This window comes from Mus caroli, chromosome 13 (assembly GCF_900094665.2).
Source record: "Mus caroli chromosome 13, CAROLI_EIJ_v1.1, whole genome shotgun sequence".
In the NCBI taxonomy this organism is placed as follows: Eukaryota; Metazoa; Chordata; class Mammalia; order Rodentia; family Muridae; genus Mus; species Mus caroli.
The window spans coordinates 44,759,183-44,773,468 of NC_034582.1; the positions used below are offsets into that span (position 1 = coordinate 44,759,183).

At 39.3% G+C, this 14,286-nt stretch overlaps 2 protein-coding genes across 3 annotated transcripts in view; one reads left to right on the forward strand and one right to left on the reverse strand.

Moving 5' to 3' along the window:
* Positions 1-2,899, forward strand: part of Ecm2 (extracellular matrix protein 2) — a 29,312-nt gene extending 26,413 nt beyond the window's left edge. For both annotated transcript variants that reach the window (XM_021179809.1, XM_029468184.1), the window contains 3 exons: positions 107-246; positions 1,299-1,625; positions 2,495-2,899. In XM_021179809.1, the coding sequence (XP_021035468.1) occupies positions 107-246; positions 1,299-1,625; positions 2,495-2,663 (636 nt within the window). In that variant the 3' untranslated portion in view covers positions 2,664-2,899. The remainder of the gene's footprint in view (positions 1-106; positions 247-1,298; positions 1,626-2,494) is intronic.
* The window catches only part of Cenpp (centromere protein P), a 177,131-nt gene that overhangs the window by 64,874 nt on the left and 97,971 nt on the right, over positions 1-14,286 (reverse strand). The window lies entirely within an intron of this gene.

The window sequence follows — 14,286 nt, forward strand, 5'->3', positions numbered from 1 at the left end:
ATAAGACTTTAAATAATACTAATGAGAATAGTCTATTTTAATTTTTGTGAAATTGGATACCATTGACTACAAACAGAAGAAAAATAATAATTTCTCTTGTTTATAGGAGTTATACCTAGAAAATAATCAAATTGAAGAAATAACTGAAATTTGTTTCAATCATACCAGAAAGATAACTATGGTCATTCTACGTTACAATAAAATAGAAGAAAGTCGGATTGCTCCTTTAGCATGGATAAATCAAGAGTAAGTATCTACCACAATTTAACTTTCTAAGCATCCTTTCCCATGGAGCTATTAGTCCCAATTTCAAGATTTAGCTATCTCATTAAGTTTCCAAATCATTTATTACATAATTGGTATCATGACCACTATTCTCTGAGTGCTAAAGTAGCAAGAAATGAGGGCTGATCCCTAACAATCAAATGCTACCCAACCAGTGTCTACCTCACAGGTTGTCAGTTGAAGCAGCATGTCTACATACAGAGAGTAAGTAGACAACTCTTTTCTTCATCATTACATGGAAATGCCAGGCTGCAGAGGCTAGGACTGTCTTCCTAGACTATACTGCCTTCTTTGGGCCAAACCATTTATCAATCTTAAGAAGGCTTTGTTTGAGAATAGAGATACAAAATAGAACTCACCTTCCTAGACAGAAATCAACAGCCTATTTGCAGTCTTTAGTTTTAGTAAAGGCTGCATGTTTGTGCAAAAATATACTCCCAAGTTGGCCAATTTGGGAAATGGGTTGTTCAGAGAGATGAAAAGAGGTTTGGAACCAATTGGAGGATGATGAATTCTTTCACGAACAGAGGAATCTATATTGAGTGAAAAGGGCTGGAAAGAAGCCCTTGTAGACTTAAGGAACACTTATGAAAAAAGGACAGAGCTCACCACATTCCCAGGACTTCCCAGTGCACGAACACTTTAGAGCCCTCCATTTCACTCTAATCCCTTTATCTCACCCCAAGTCTTTGATCTGCCAGATCATAAATCTAATAAGAATGAAAACTGAAGGCAACCCCCGCTCTCATCCCAAATCTCGTACTGGAACCAAAGACTCCTGGATTTCATCTGATTCAGCAATTTGAACTTTGTTTCTCGATTTCCCAAAGGATCTGAGTTTTCCAACCTGGACTCAAACCCATAACTAAGTAATGGTGTGAATGCTGGTAAGAGTATGAGACTGAGACCCAGACAGACCCAGGCTGGCCAGAACCTAGTTCTGTTCAGGATCATGAAGACGAGCAGTCAGTCTCCTGAAGCTCCTTATGCTGTTCACTTTCTTTTTGTTGCAGACATCTTGAATCTATTGACCTGTCCTATAACAAGCTCTACCACGTCCCCTCCTACCTACCCAAATCTCTTCTGCACCTTGTCCTAATTGGGAACCAAATCGATCGGATCCCTGGCTATGTGTTTGGCCACATGGAACCAGGCCTGGAGTACTTGTACCTGTCATTTAACAGACTTTCTGATGATGGTGTGGACCTAGTCTCGTTCTATGGAGCATATCATTCTCTGAGAGAATTATTTCTGGATCACAATGACTTCAAATCTATACCACCTGGAATACAAGACATGAAAGCACTGCATTTTCTGAGGCTGAACAACAATAAGATTCGGTAAATTTTAGATTTTTCAAGTATCAATTGAAATTTTGATTGACAAATAAAGACCCATAATATGAACCTTTTGATTTATTTTGAAGAGAAAAATATGGATATAAAAGAACTAAACATAACTGACAATGTTAGTAAATGCTAAAGGGAAATAATAGATACATGATGATTATAATGATTTCCACTTTTGTATTAATTTTATAAATTTCCATAGTATTAAGTAGAATATTATTACACAATATGTAGAGTCTTGAAGACAGACTCATTTAAGGCTGCAAAGCAATAAATAAGTCACTATACTGAAATCCCCATGTAATACAGAAAGTGACCTGCAGAATACAAAAGTTGTCTAAAGATAAGAGTTTTATGAAGGCAAATTCTGAAGGAATTTATTGGCTCTCAGCTTCCTTTAGTGTGGGGGGCATGTTTCTATGTGTTTAATTATTACACCAGCCTAGGCAGCATGGGCGATGAGAAGTCTTGACTACACCTACTCAGTACGAGAGGTTCCAGTTTCAGATAAACCTTTAGGTAGAACCTCTTCACCTTGCAGGCTTTGATGATGCTCCATTAGAGCGCTCCTGTAGCTTCATTTCTTACACTTGCCTCTACTGTCTCTACTGTTGCCCCTATCCCACACCTTTTGAGACCTGGCCTTACTTTAGACCCGGCTGTCCTGGAACTCAGCTGAGTAGTGAATATAAGCTCACTGCAATTCTATATTAGGTTCCCGAGTACCGGAATTACAAATGTGAGTTACCATGTCATGCCTAACTACATTTTAAGAGCTAAAACGTTTTAAAAACTTAGCTTCTAAATTCTAAACTTCGATCCTTGGACTACTTATAATTTACATGTGTATCTTTCCTTAGGAATATTCTTCCTGAACAAATCTGCAATGCTGAAGAGGATGAGGACTCAGCTCTCGAGCATCTTCATCTTGAAAACAATTATATTAGAACTAGAGAGATATCATCCTATGCATTTTCATGCATAAGACTGTATTCAAGTATTGTTCTTAAACCACAACACATCAAGTGATTTCAAGCTTCCTTCTGCCATTATTTTTTTGTTTGTTTGTTTGTTTGTTTGTTTGTTTCTGAGACAGGGTTTCTCTGTGTAGCTCTGGCTGTCCTGGAACTCACTTTGTAGACCAGGCTGGCCTCGAACTCAGAAATCCACCTGCCTTTGCCTCCCAAGTGCTAAGATTAAAGGCGTGCACTACCACCGCCCGGCACCTTTTGCCATTTATAAATTTTACCCAAGCATTAACAAAATTACGTCTCTTTTATTGTGTGTGTGTGTGTGTGTGTGTGTGTGTGTGTGTGTGTGTGCCATGAGTTCTGTGCCCTCAGTAACCAGAAGGGTGTTGGTTGCCCTGGAGCTGGAGTTACAAGTGGTTCTGAGCCAGTTGATAAGTGTGCTGTAAAATGAACTTGGGTATGTGGGAAGATCAGTACATGTTCTTAACTGCTTGATCCATGTCTCCAGTCTCCAAAACACCATTCTAATGCTAACTTCTTGGTTTAAATAATTTTACAGTGGTTATATATGCACACTGGTAATGGTAAGGAAAGCTAGCAGTAGGGCATACAAAAATTCTATACTGTAAGTCTAGAATTAGTTTTCAAAGTTAAAATAAAGCCATTTTAAGACTGCTTTCATTCTGCAGCAAGATCAAAAAAATTACAAAAAGTAAACTGAGCATGGTGGCACATGCCTTTAACCCCAGCGCTTGGGAGACAGAGGCCAGAGGATCTCAGTGAGTATGAGGCCAGCCGGGTCTATATAGTGAGATCCAGGACAGCCTGGACTATGTAAAGACCCTATCTCAAAAAAAAAAAGACTACAAAATATAAGCACTCTTCTAAAAATACAAATTACTGTTAACTATAAGCTGACATAAATGTAAATACAATTCATGCCTACACTAGTTACATAGTTAGCAACCATCTCTTTTGCCAGAGTTACTAAAATATACTTTTTATCAGTTTAATGAACAAAGTAGCACTCATTACACACTGACTTGTAATGATTTCTTTTAATGTAAACCCGATCTATCTATCTATCTATCTATCTATCTATCTATCTATCTACCTATCTATGATCTAGCTATTAAGATAGAATCTTACTTTATAGCTCTGGCTGGCCTGGCACTTAACCAGGTGCAAGGATTAAAGGCATGTACAATCTTTGATCTCTGTATTTATACAAAATTTTATATAATACATATAGGAACTCTGTTGATTCCTTTTATTAACTCTTAAATTATTGTTCTGAAGAAATACTGGTGTCATGACTTAAGCTCTAGCTTTAGGATCTACCTTAGTTTCTTTTCCTGTTACTGTGATAAAAATACCTCAATAAAAGCTAACCCAAGGAAGAAAGGGTTTATTTTGTTGCAAAGATTAGGAGTACAGTCCATCATGAGGCAAGGAAGTCAAGGGAACAGGAGACTGAAACAGCTGGTCCCACTGTGTTTAAAATCAGGAATTAGAGGCAAAGACCGCTTGTGCTCAGGTCAAAGGGAACTCGGGCTCAGTGAGATGAGCCAATGGAATTATTTAATACAAAGGTGGAAGCTATTAAATAATTTACTTTGTATACACACACTCTCTTTTCAAATGGGGTCTCACTCTGTAGCTCAGGCTGCCTTGGAACTCACCATGGTCCTTCTGAATTTCTGCTTCCCAAGGGTCAGGCTTATAGGTATGCAACACCTGTTACCCTTACAGTGACTTTCTTCAGCTGCATTATGATGCCACTTCAGAGAGCAAATATCAAACATAACTGAGAAGTTGTCTCCTTTCCTGTAGGAGTGTAAGCAGAAAATCAAGGACCAGGCAAGAGCTGTCAATCAGCTAAACAGGGTGATGAAAAGAACATACCAGCCCAGGCTTCCCTGGTCAGGGCCTGAGAGTGCTCAGGGAATATGGGCCATAGTCAGCAGCCTGCACAGAAAAGATGGCATATGCAGCAGCAGATACAGATGCACTGAGGCCTGATCTGCACACTTCCCCAACTGTGTTAAGGTGCAGAATCCCTTATAAAGCTAAAAATCAAAATGACAGTTAGAACTTTGCCCTGAATTTGGAAGATTCATTTATTTCAACTGGTTTTATATTTTTGTGAACATTTCCAGCATGGAACCTGTTCAGTCTTGAAGTTTCATCATGTTCTGAATGGGATGCTTTAATTACATAGAAATAGTGATAAATGTCCTTACAGGAAACCCTCTTCTTGATAACAAACAGATGTTCAGTCTGGTCTCATAAATCTGCTGTAATCACTAGCACATATGTGAAGTAAGGAAGTCTTAGAATAAGAATGGTCAAGAAAATATTAATGTCATATTTTGACATTCCACATATGTACAAAGATGCTATCTGTATTTTTAATTTTGAGATTTGGCTTGTTGTACATGACTATTTAAAAAACAATAAGATCTGATCTAGTGGAAAATATATATAGCTTAGTGCTGTAAAGAAATAAATATATCGGAAACTAGAGAAGGACCTAAAATATTATGGTTTGAATAGATCAGTGGATCAGATCACACAAGGCTCATGGGGGATCTAGGGCACTGATAAGGAAGGAAACAGTGGCCATTTGCAAGAGAATAGGCTGAACCTGGCTTGTAGTACAAGCAAGAGATGGGAGGAGAGTAAAGTCAGGAAGTCATAGGGTAGGTGGATGAATGGATGGGTGAGGACACATGCTTTCAAAGTCAGCCTACCCTCATCTCAAGGCACAGGTGAAGAAGCCAAGTTCACCATTAGTCTCTATGATGTCAGCGTCTGTCTTTCCAAAGCTAGCTTCCATGCGCAGGAAGAACGGTACCTAAACTCTGGCTCTTTGGGAAGCTCCCTTCAGTACTTCATGCTTATGTTAACATAACAGCTCAGTCCGATCTGGGTTTATTAGCTATGTCTAATTCACTACCTGGTATTTCTAGTGAGGTATGATGTCTTTATGTATGGGCGTGCTGCATGAGAGCTAGGTGGAGAGGTATATTGTGCTTTTCAAAAAAAACTATAAAATGCAGGAGAAAAGAAAGAATTCATCTTGAATCCTTGCATGCTGTACATATCAGGCAATAAAAACAGGCATTGACTAAACAAAGAATTTTGTCTTCCTGGTTCCTTCCCAGTGCAAAATGGATCAATTCATTGGTCATCCAAAGTTAATACAAATGCGAACCCTCTCAAAAACAAAACAACAACAACCAAACAACAAAAACAAAACCGAAAGAAATCTGAAGAAAAAGTAAGCATTTTCAAAAGAAATACGAGATATTAAATAGAAAAAAAAAGTCACAGGGTCATAAATTTAATCAGAAATAAATTTTCTTACTACTCTTTCCTAACCGAGTATTTTTAATTTTGTGTGGATGTGTGGGAATGTGCACATGTGTGCAGGTGCCCACAGAGGCCAGAGCATCAAATCCTTCTAGAACTGGGTTACAGGTTGTTGTGAGCTGCTCCATGTAGGTGCTGAGAACTTAACTGTGCCCTCTGAACAGCACACAACGTAACTGCTAAGGTGGTGTTCTAGCCAAGATTGTGCTCTTTAAACAATTAAATCATGTTTTGACAACTGGAAATACTTAGTATTCACTATGGTTGCTCTGCATCACGGTCCTTCCAAAGCCATCATTTAAACATAGCATGAATTACTATGTTTCTAAGCTGATGATTTAATGAAATACTCAAATTCTGCAGTTTAAGGGAAATCTCAAAGGGTGGTGTAACTAAAACCCTATATGGTATCAGTTCTATCCTTTCCTCTTACTTAGGGGGAGAGTAAAATTTTCCTCAGAGAAGAATTTATAAACTGACATGACTGAACTAATTCTTTGTTTATGGTTGCATATCAGCTCAGATCACTGATTGATTCTAAAAACTTTAAAAATATTAAAAGAACTCATTACAAGAAATATCATCTCTAATCTAATGCCAGACAATCATTAGCTGCCCCTAAGCATTAGATTCTGTTAAACACTGTAACTTCGGTACTTAAAAAACAAACTTTGAATACCCAAGATAAAATTGGCAAAACACATGAAACTCAAGAAAAATGAAGACCAAAGTGTGGATACTTCGTCCCTCCTTAGATGGGGAACAAAATAACCATGGAAGGAGTTACAGAGACAAAGTTTGGAGCTGAGATGGAAGGAAGGACCATGCAGAGACTGCCCCATCTGGGGACCCATACCATAATCAACCACCAAACGTAGACACTATTGCATATGCCAGCAAGATTTTGCTGACATGACCCTGATATAGCTGTCTCTTGTGAGGCTATGCCAGTGCCTGGCAATACAGAAGTGAATGCTCACAGTCAGCTATTGGATGGAACACAAGGCCCCCAATGGAGGAGCTAGAGAAAGTACCCAAGGAGCTGAAGGAGTCTGTAACCCTATAGGTGGAACAACAATATGAACTAACCAGTATCCCCAGAGCTCGTGTCTCTAGCTGCGTATGTAGCAGAAGATGGCCTAATTGCCATAATTGGGAGGAGAGGCCCTTGGTCTTGCAAAGATTATATGCCCCAACACAGGGGAATGCCAGGACCAGAAAACGGGAGTGGGTGGGTTGGGGAGCAGGGCGTGGAGAGGGTATAGGGGACTTTCGGGATAGCATTTGAATTGTAAATGAAGAAAATATCTAATAAAAATTGTTTAAATAAAAAAATATAAAAAAAAAAACAAAACAAAAATGAACTTGGTAACTGGGAACTGAATGAGTACTAGCACAGACCTGGTCTAAAGTTTAGACATGCCTCCCACTGACCTCATTCACAAAGCTGGGGAAACAACTATAGGATGAAAGGATAATCCAATTAAAAGAACACACATGATATACACTCACTGATAAGTGGACACAGGCCAAAAAGCTCAGAATACCCAAGATATAATTCACAGACCACATGAAGCTCAACAAGAAGGAAGACCGAAGTGTGGGTGCTTCGGTCCTTCTTAGAAGGGGTAACAAAATACTCACGGGAGCAATACGGAGACAAAGTGTGGTGCAGAGACTGAAGGAAAGGCCATCAGAGACTGCCCCACCTGGGGATCCATCCCATATACAGTCACCAAACGCAGATACTATTGTGGATGCCAAGAAGTACACGCTGACAGGAGCCTGAAATAGCTGTCTCCTGAAAGGCTCCGCCAGAGCCTGACATATACAGAGGCAGATGCTCACAGCCAACCATTGAACTGATCATGGGGTCCCCAATGGAGAAGTTAAGAGAAAGGCCTGAAGGAGCTAAAGGGGTTTGCAACTCCATAGGAAGAACAACAATATCAACCAACCAGAGCTCCCAGAGTCTAAACCACCAAACAAGGAGTATACATGGAGGGACCCAGGGCTCCAGATGCATATGTAGCAGAGGATGGCCTTGTTGGGCATCAGTGGAAAAAGAGGGCTTTGGTCTTGTGAAGGCTTGATGCCCCAGTGTAGGGGGATTCGAAGGAAGGGAGGTGAGAGTGGGTGGGTGGGAGCACACCCTTATAGAAGAAGGGGGTGGGGGGAATGGGATAGGGAGTTTCTGGGGGGAGGGGAAATCAGGGAAGGGGATAACATTTGAAATGTAAATAAATAAAATATCCAATAAAAAAGAAACTTAAAAAATAAATTAATTAAAAAAAAAAAAGGAAGTGCTGAGCCTAAGGCTGAGTTGTCCAAGTGCGTATCAATGTCTTTATCCAGAGACTTCAGCAAACAGGGACACTGGGAATTAAATGAATTGCTCAGTTGCCAGGCCTTTTGAAGGGTAGATATTGCTATCTAAAGTAGTATTTCATTAGATAAACAGTGAAGGAAAGAACAGGCCAAGGACACTAGGGCAGTACTCAGCACAGTGCTTTGTACTGGGCCAGAGAGTAAACTCCCAAGGCTTCTTGGCTGGCCAGGAAGGCTTGTATAGGGAAACTAGCCATGCCAGCAGCTATGCTATGCCATGCCAAACCATGGCTCTCCTGAAGAGCAGGTAGGGAATCAACAACAAAACTCAAGTGTAACCGACCATCTTTTCAGTGTGGCATAGCATGTTCACGTTCATTACTAAGGACTGTGAACTATGGTGTAGAACATCTCTGCTCTGGACTTCAGGCTAAAAGAGCATATTAAGTATAGTCGTTAAATTCAGAGTCTAAAGTACTTCTCATCCTAGATATGAAACAAACAAACAAACAAACAAACAAACAAACAAACAGCTCAGAGGTGAAAACCAATTATTGCTCTTGCAAAGGACCCCGACTTAGTTCTCAGCTCACAACCACCTAGAACTCTAGTTCTAGGAAATACAATGCTCTCTTTTGATTTCTGTGGGCATTGTATGTGGTGCACTTACACACATACATGCAGGCAAAACACTCATGCACACACATACAAAACAAATCTAAAAAAATTTTAAGAAGAAAAACAAACAAACAAACAAACAAACAAACTGACTAAGGCTGGAGAAATGCCTCAGTGGCTAAGAGCACTTGCTGCTTTTCCAGAGGACTCATATTCAGTTCCCAGCACACTCACCTGGCACTTTGCAAAACACATGTAAGTCCAACTCCAAAGAATCTGATACCCTCTTCTGGCTGTCTCAGGCACACAAATAAACAAACAAATACATCCTCAAAAAAAAAAAAACTCAACAAAACAAAACAAAACCCACAAAAATTCACCAGTTTTGGAATGGTGACATATGTCTGTAATCCCTGTACTCAGAAGAGTAAAGCACGATAATTATTCAAGTTTTAGGCCAGCTTGGGCTACATACATAGTAAATTATGCATCAGTCTGGGCTAGGAGCAAACAAACCAAACTGGTGATAAGGAAGAAAATTAAATTTGACCTGTAAGCCTGAGTCACTTTGAATGCTTGCAATATCCAAGTGTAAAAACAAAAAACAAAAACAACACAACAAAACCCTGTATATTACTCATAACAGCTAACCAAGCTAGAAATAGTATTTGATCATTAAAGCCTGCATAGTAGATAGACTCCTCCATTAGAAATAATATCTGAGTCCCTACTACACTCTGCATAGAGAGCTCAGGCCTTTCTAGTATATACAAAGTTGGGGCAGAACATTCCATGGCAAGTTTGTCCTTTCATATTGTATTTATGGACCTATGAGTATTAGTTCCAGTTGAACCCAACCCAACGGAACCAGGCAAGGATGACTATGATCAACATATACTGTTTGAAAATTTAATACTTAACAAAAATTTTACATATACAATACTGGAAGCTAATATTTATGTCCTGTACTCCAAAATGCTTTCAGATAAAGGAAAGTCTACTACATACTGTAGTTTGTGGAATGCATGTTTGAGTCTGCGCAGGGTCAAGGCATATTACTCACATGCTCTTGCTTCAGTGTACTGAAGAAGAACTTCTGAAACTGAGATCCCTGCTGGAATTCTGTCTTTCATGCTGTCATTTGTAAAGGAACAAATGTTGTAACTTGGTAAGTATATCTGTATGGTTACAAAGACTAAAAAGTAATATGACTATACTTACTCTCAAGTTTTGCTTCCTCTTAAACATACAAATGAACAGAGTATAAACTTACAAACTAGCTTATTTTTTCCTTTGCATAAAATGTGAAGAATGTGAGCCCTACACCAGGGAAAGCAGAACTGTCTTAAAAATAACATGTGATTATACTACATGAGTATTAGTTTGGAAGAGAGATGAAATACATCATGTTATTAAAATGTTCTGATTTGTTTCTAAGTAACAATCTCTGCGGTCAAATAAACTTACATCAAGCCATCAGTGGATAGAAGCAAGTCCTTTTGGAAGCTGGGATAAGCTGGAGGTTCACTGTTTTGTATAAACTGGAACATTCAGAAGCACCAGATTTGCATGTGAACTGTGGAAGACTAACCCTACTAGTCCTCCAACACCCCAAAGGGGGACAATGCATTCTAAATTGGAAGTCTATTAGAGGGCATCCCTTAGGGACTATGACAAAAGCTACTTTGCACATGTCAAAGTATTTATAAAATAGGGCTGGGGAGATGACTCAGTCAGTTTGCCATACAAATATGGGGGACCCCAGTATCCATGAAACAAGCCAGACATAGTGTGGTATGTGCTTGTAATCTTGGCACTGAGAAGGTGGAAACATGGATCCCAAGATTTACTGGCCAGACACACAAAAGGTTCTGTCTTAAAGTACAAGGTGGATGGCACCAGTGGAATGACACTTAGGGTGACCTTGGGCCTCTACATGCATCCACACACATATACACACATTCTTGCATTCACCTGCATACTCATGTTCACATGCATGCATATACATGCACACCCACAAAGAGACTTATAAAACATCAGCACAAATTCCACATGGATTTATGTATGCCGAAACTATGCCTAGGACTGGAGAAATGGATCAGTGGTTAAGAGCACAGACTGTTCTTACACAGGAATTAGGTTCAGTTTCCAGCACCCATGTGGCAGCTTACAACCATCTGTAATTCCAGTTCCAGGGATTTGGTCTCTGCAGGCATCATGTACATGCATGATGCACATTCACACACATATAAAGAAGAAACCAAACCAATTAAATACATAAAATAAAAAGAAAAGAAAGCTTGTCTAGAGTAACAACTATATTAACTCACAATAATTTCACAAGACTATTTACTACAATAAAAATAAACCAAAGTGTTATAATTAAGACAAACTGGCTCATCTTGCCCAATATTAAATATTTATTTATTCTATTTATTAACAATTTCAAAGCCACAGGAAAGTTCAAAGAGTAATATGCAGTTATATGCTCTCCACTTACACATACCATTGATACTTTGTTAGTATATTTAATTGTCTTCGCTTCCATATCTGTGATCATCCATCCATCAATCCATATACCTACCTACCCATCCACTCACTGTATCTAAATCACTACCTATCCATTCATCTACTACTCAAGGATGAATCTGAGCCTTCTGAATATATTCTAACATTCATCTCCAATACTTCAGTATGAATCATGTAAGAACAAGATTTCCTTTTTTTTTTTTTTTTTTTTTAGAAATAAGTCCTAGGCGGCCATTGGTCATGCAAACTTTATATGTCTCAGTATAGGGGAACACCAGAGCCAAGAAGTGGGAGTGGGTGGGTAGGGGAGTATGGGGGGAGGTTATGGGGGACTTTTGGGATAGCACTGGAAATATAAATGAAGAAAATACCTAATAAAAAAAAGAAATAAGTCCTTTTTAAAAAAAGAGTTATTATTATATGTAAGTACACTGTAGCTGTCTTTAAACACACCAGAAGAGGGCGTCAGATCTTATTACGGATAGTTGTGAGCCACCACGTGGTTGCTGGGATTTGAACTCAGGACCTTCAGAAGAGCAGTCAGTGCTATTACCCACTGAGCTATCCACCAGCCCAGAACAAGATTTCCTCACAACTGGGTCAATTATTATTTTTATATAATCCCCAAAAGTAATTGAACATGGATTCAGTATTATCAAGCATATCCCATATTCAGTTGTCCCAATGGTCCTACACTACAGTGTATGAGGTGCAGGACCTAAATGAAGCTCATAGGCCTTTTATTAAGGCATGATATTCCTTCCAGTGGGAAATGGCATTTGGAAGCACAGACCTGGAAGATCACTGCTCTCAGGTCCTCTCAAAGGAACATGCTAGGAGATTTATGTATAATCATACATTTCTTGTACTGATTTCTCAAAGCGAAAGCACATTTGAAGACTGCAACATTTACTTTGTTGTTGTTGGGATGAAACACCATGACCCAGGCAACTGAAAGAAGTTGATTTGCTTTGGTTTCTGGTTGCAGAGAGATTGAGGTTCATCTTGGTGGGAGTCAGGGCAGCAGCATGGTAAGGAAATGGAAATGGCAACTGGAGAACATTCTCAACTACAGGCATGAGGTAGAGAGCAAACATGACACGGGATGGAGCTATAAACACTCAAAGCCTGCCCCAAGAGGCCTATTTCCTCCAGCAAGGTTCTGTCTACTAAGGGCTCCACAACCTCTCCAAAAAGTGCCTAGCGAATCATGTTTTCAAACATCAGAGCCTATAGGAAATACTTCTCATTCAAACCACCAGAGACATTTAATAGTACTTCATGCCCATGCACTATAGTAAGCTAAATTGTACTATATAAACTATTTATTATTCATTAATTCAGTTAGACTCATATTAAATAAGAAATGATAGCCATAATTCTTTTATAACTTGCAACCTCAAGCAAGGTCACTGTAGCAGATAACCAATGAAAGGTCAGGGCAGCAGAGGAGAGGAGCTACCTGCTACAAACATCAGCGAGTTCTGCCAACCAGGACTTCAGGTTGGGTTTTTAAGATGTGCTAAAATTTTGGACTTAGCGGAAAGATTTTATGTGCTCTAAATCCAGCTGCAGACAAATACTGCTTCTAGCTTATGCTCTCTAGTTACAAATTCCTGATCAATGTGCCTGATCTCCCATAAGAAACATAAATATGAAAACAACACATCAAATCTGAACCTTCACAGAAGTTTTTGTAGATATCCATTAACTGCAAAACTCTAGGCTATTAGCCAAACAAGGCAGTGCAAGCCAAGTCTATAATTTGGGCACTTTCGAGGTTGAGAAAGGAGAATTACAAAGTCTACGCCAATCTGAGCTACTTAGAGATATCATGTATGTATTCTGTGATTCAGTGCTCCTGGACATTCTCTTTTGTTTTTCAAGACAGGTTTTCTCTGTGTAGCTCTGGCTGTCCTCTAACTCAGAGATCCACTTGCCTCTGCCTCCTGAGTGCTGGGATTAAATACCTATGCCCAGCATCTTTGGACATTACTAAGATGTATGGCATGTATCCTTGAAGCCTTCAACCAACTGTAAGGTCCCTGGACCTGTCATCTCATCTCATCTCATCTTCCATAGTACTTTAGTCTTTTCTAATTAACTCAGAAGATGAGAGAGTGCTAGAAAACCAAACACAGAGTGCTGGCAGGCAGGCAGGCAGGCAGGCAGGCAGGCAGGCAGGCAACTGTGTGTGCCCACGGCCCACCTACGATGATGCCACAGCTCTTACAGCATTTACTCACTCACGAGACAGCTTCTCAGGCCTTCGTTCATTCTAATGTGTGTTATGGACTTGATCTTTGCTGTCCACATCTACACCAAAAGGACTAGGTATCATCTTAGAAAGAAATCATATGTGAGCAGAGTATTAGTTATCTATTTTTATTTTCATAGTATATAGGGCAGAATAAAAAATAAATTACAATTTTTTTATTTTTAAAGCAGTCAAAATTTCTGTTCATGAAGTAAAAAGAATATTACTTTTAAATTTAGTAATTTATCTCATTTGTAACATAATATAACCACAACTTCTAAAGATGCTGTTCTAATTTAACTAGTTCTTCAATGTTTAGAGCAAAACACAACAGAAAGGTAGGGAAAAAAAATAACCAAAATTGTAGAAAAGCAAAAGAATTAGGTTCTCTAGAGACCTAAGGGTCTAATTCAGAGGTGATTTTTCTCAGACTGCAGGAGGAAATATCAGCTTCCCACGCTGACGGCAGGGGGTGGGGGGAGCCCCTCAGTCCCAGCTTGCTTACCCTGCTGTACCCTGGGCAAAGTTAGGATACAGCAGCAACTCTCACCCAGCTAAAACACATGCATACAAT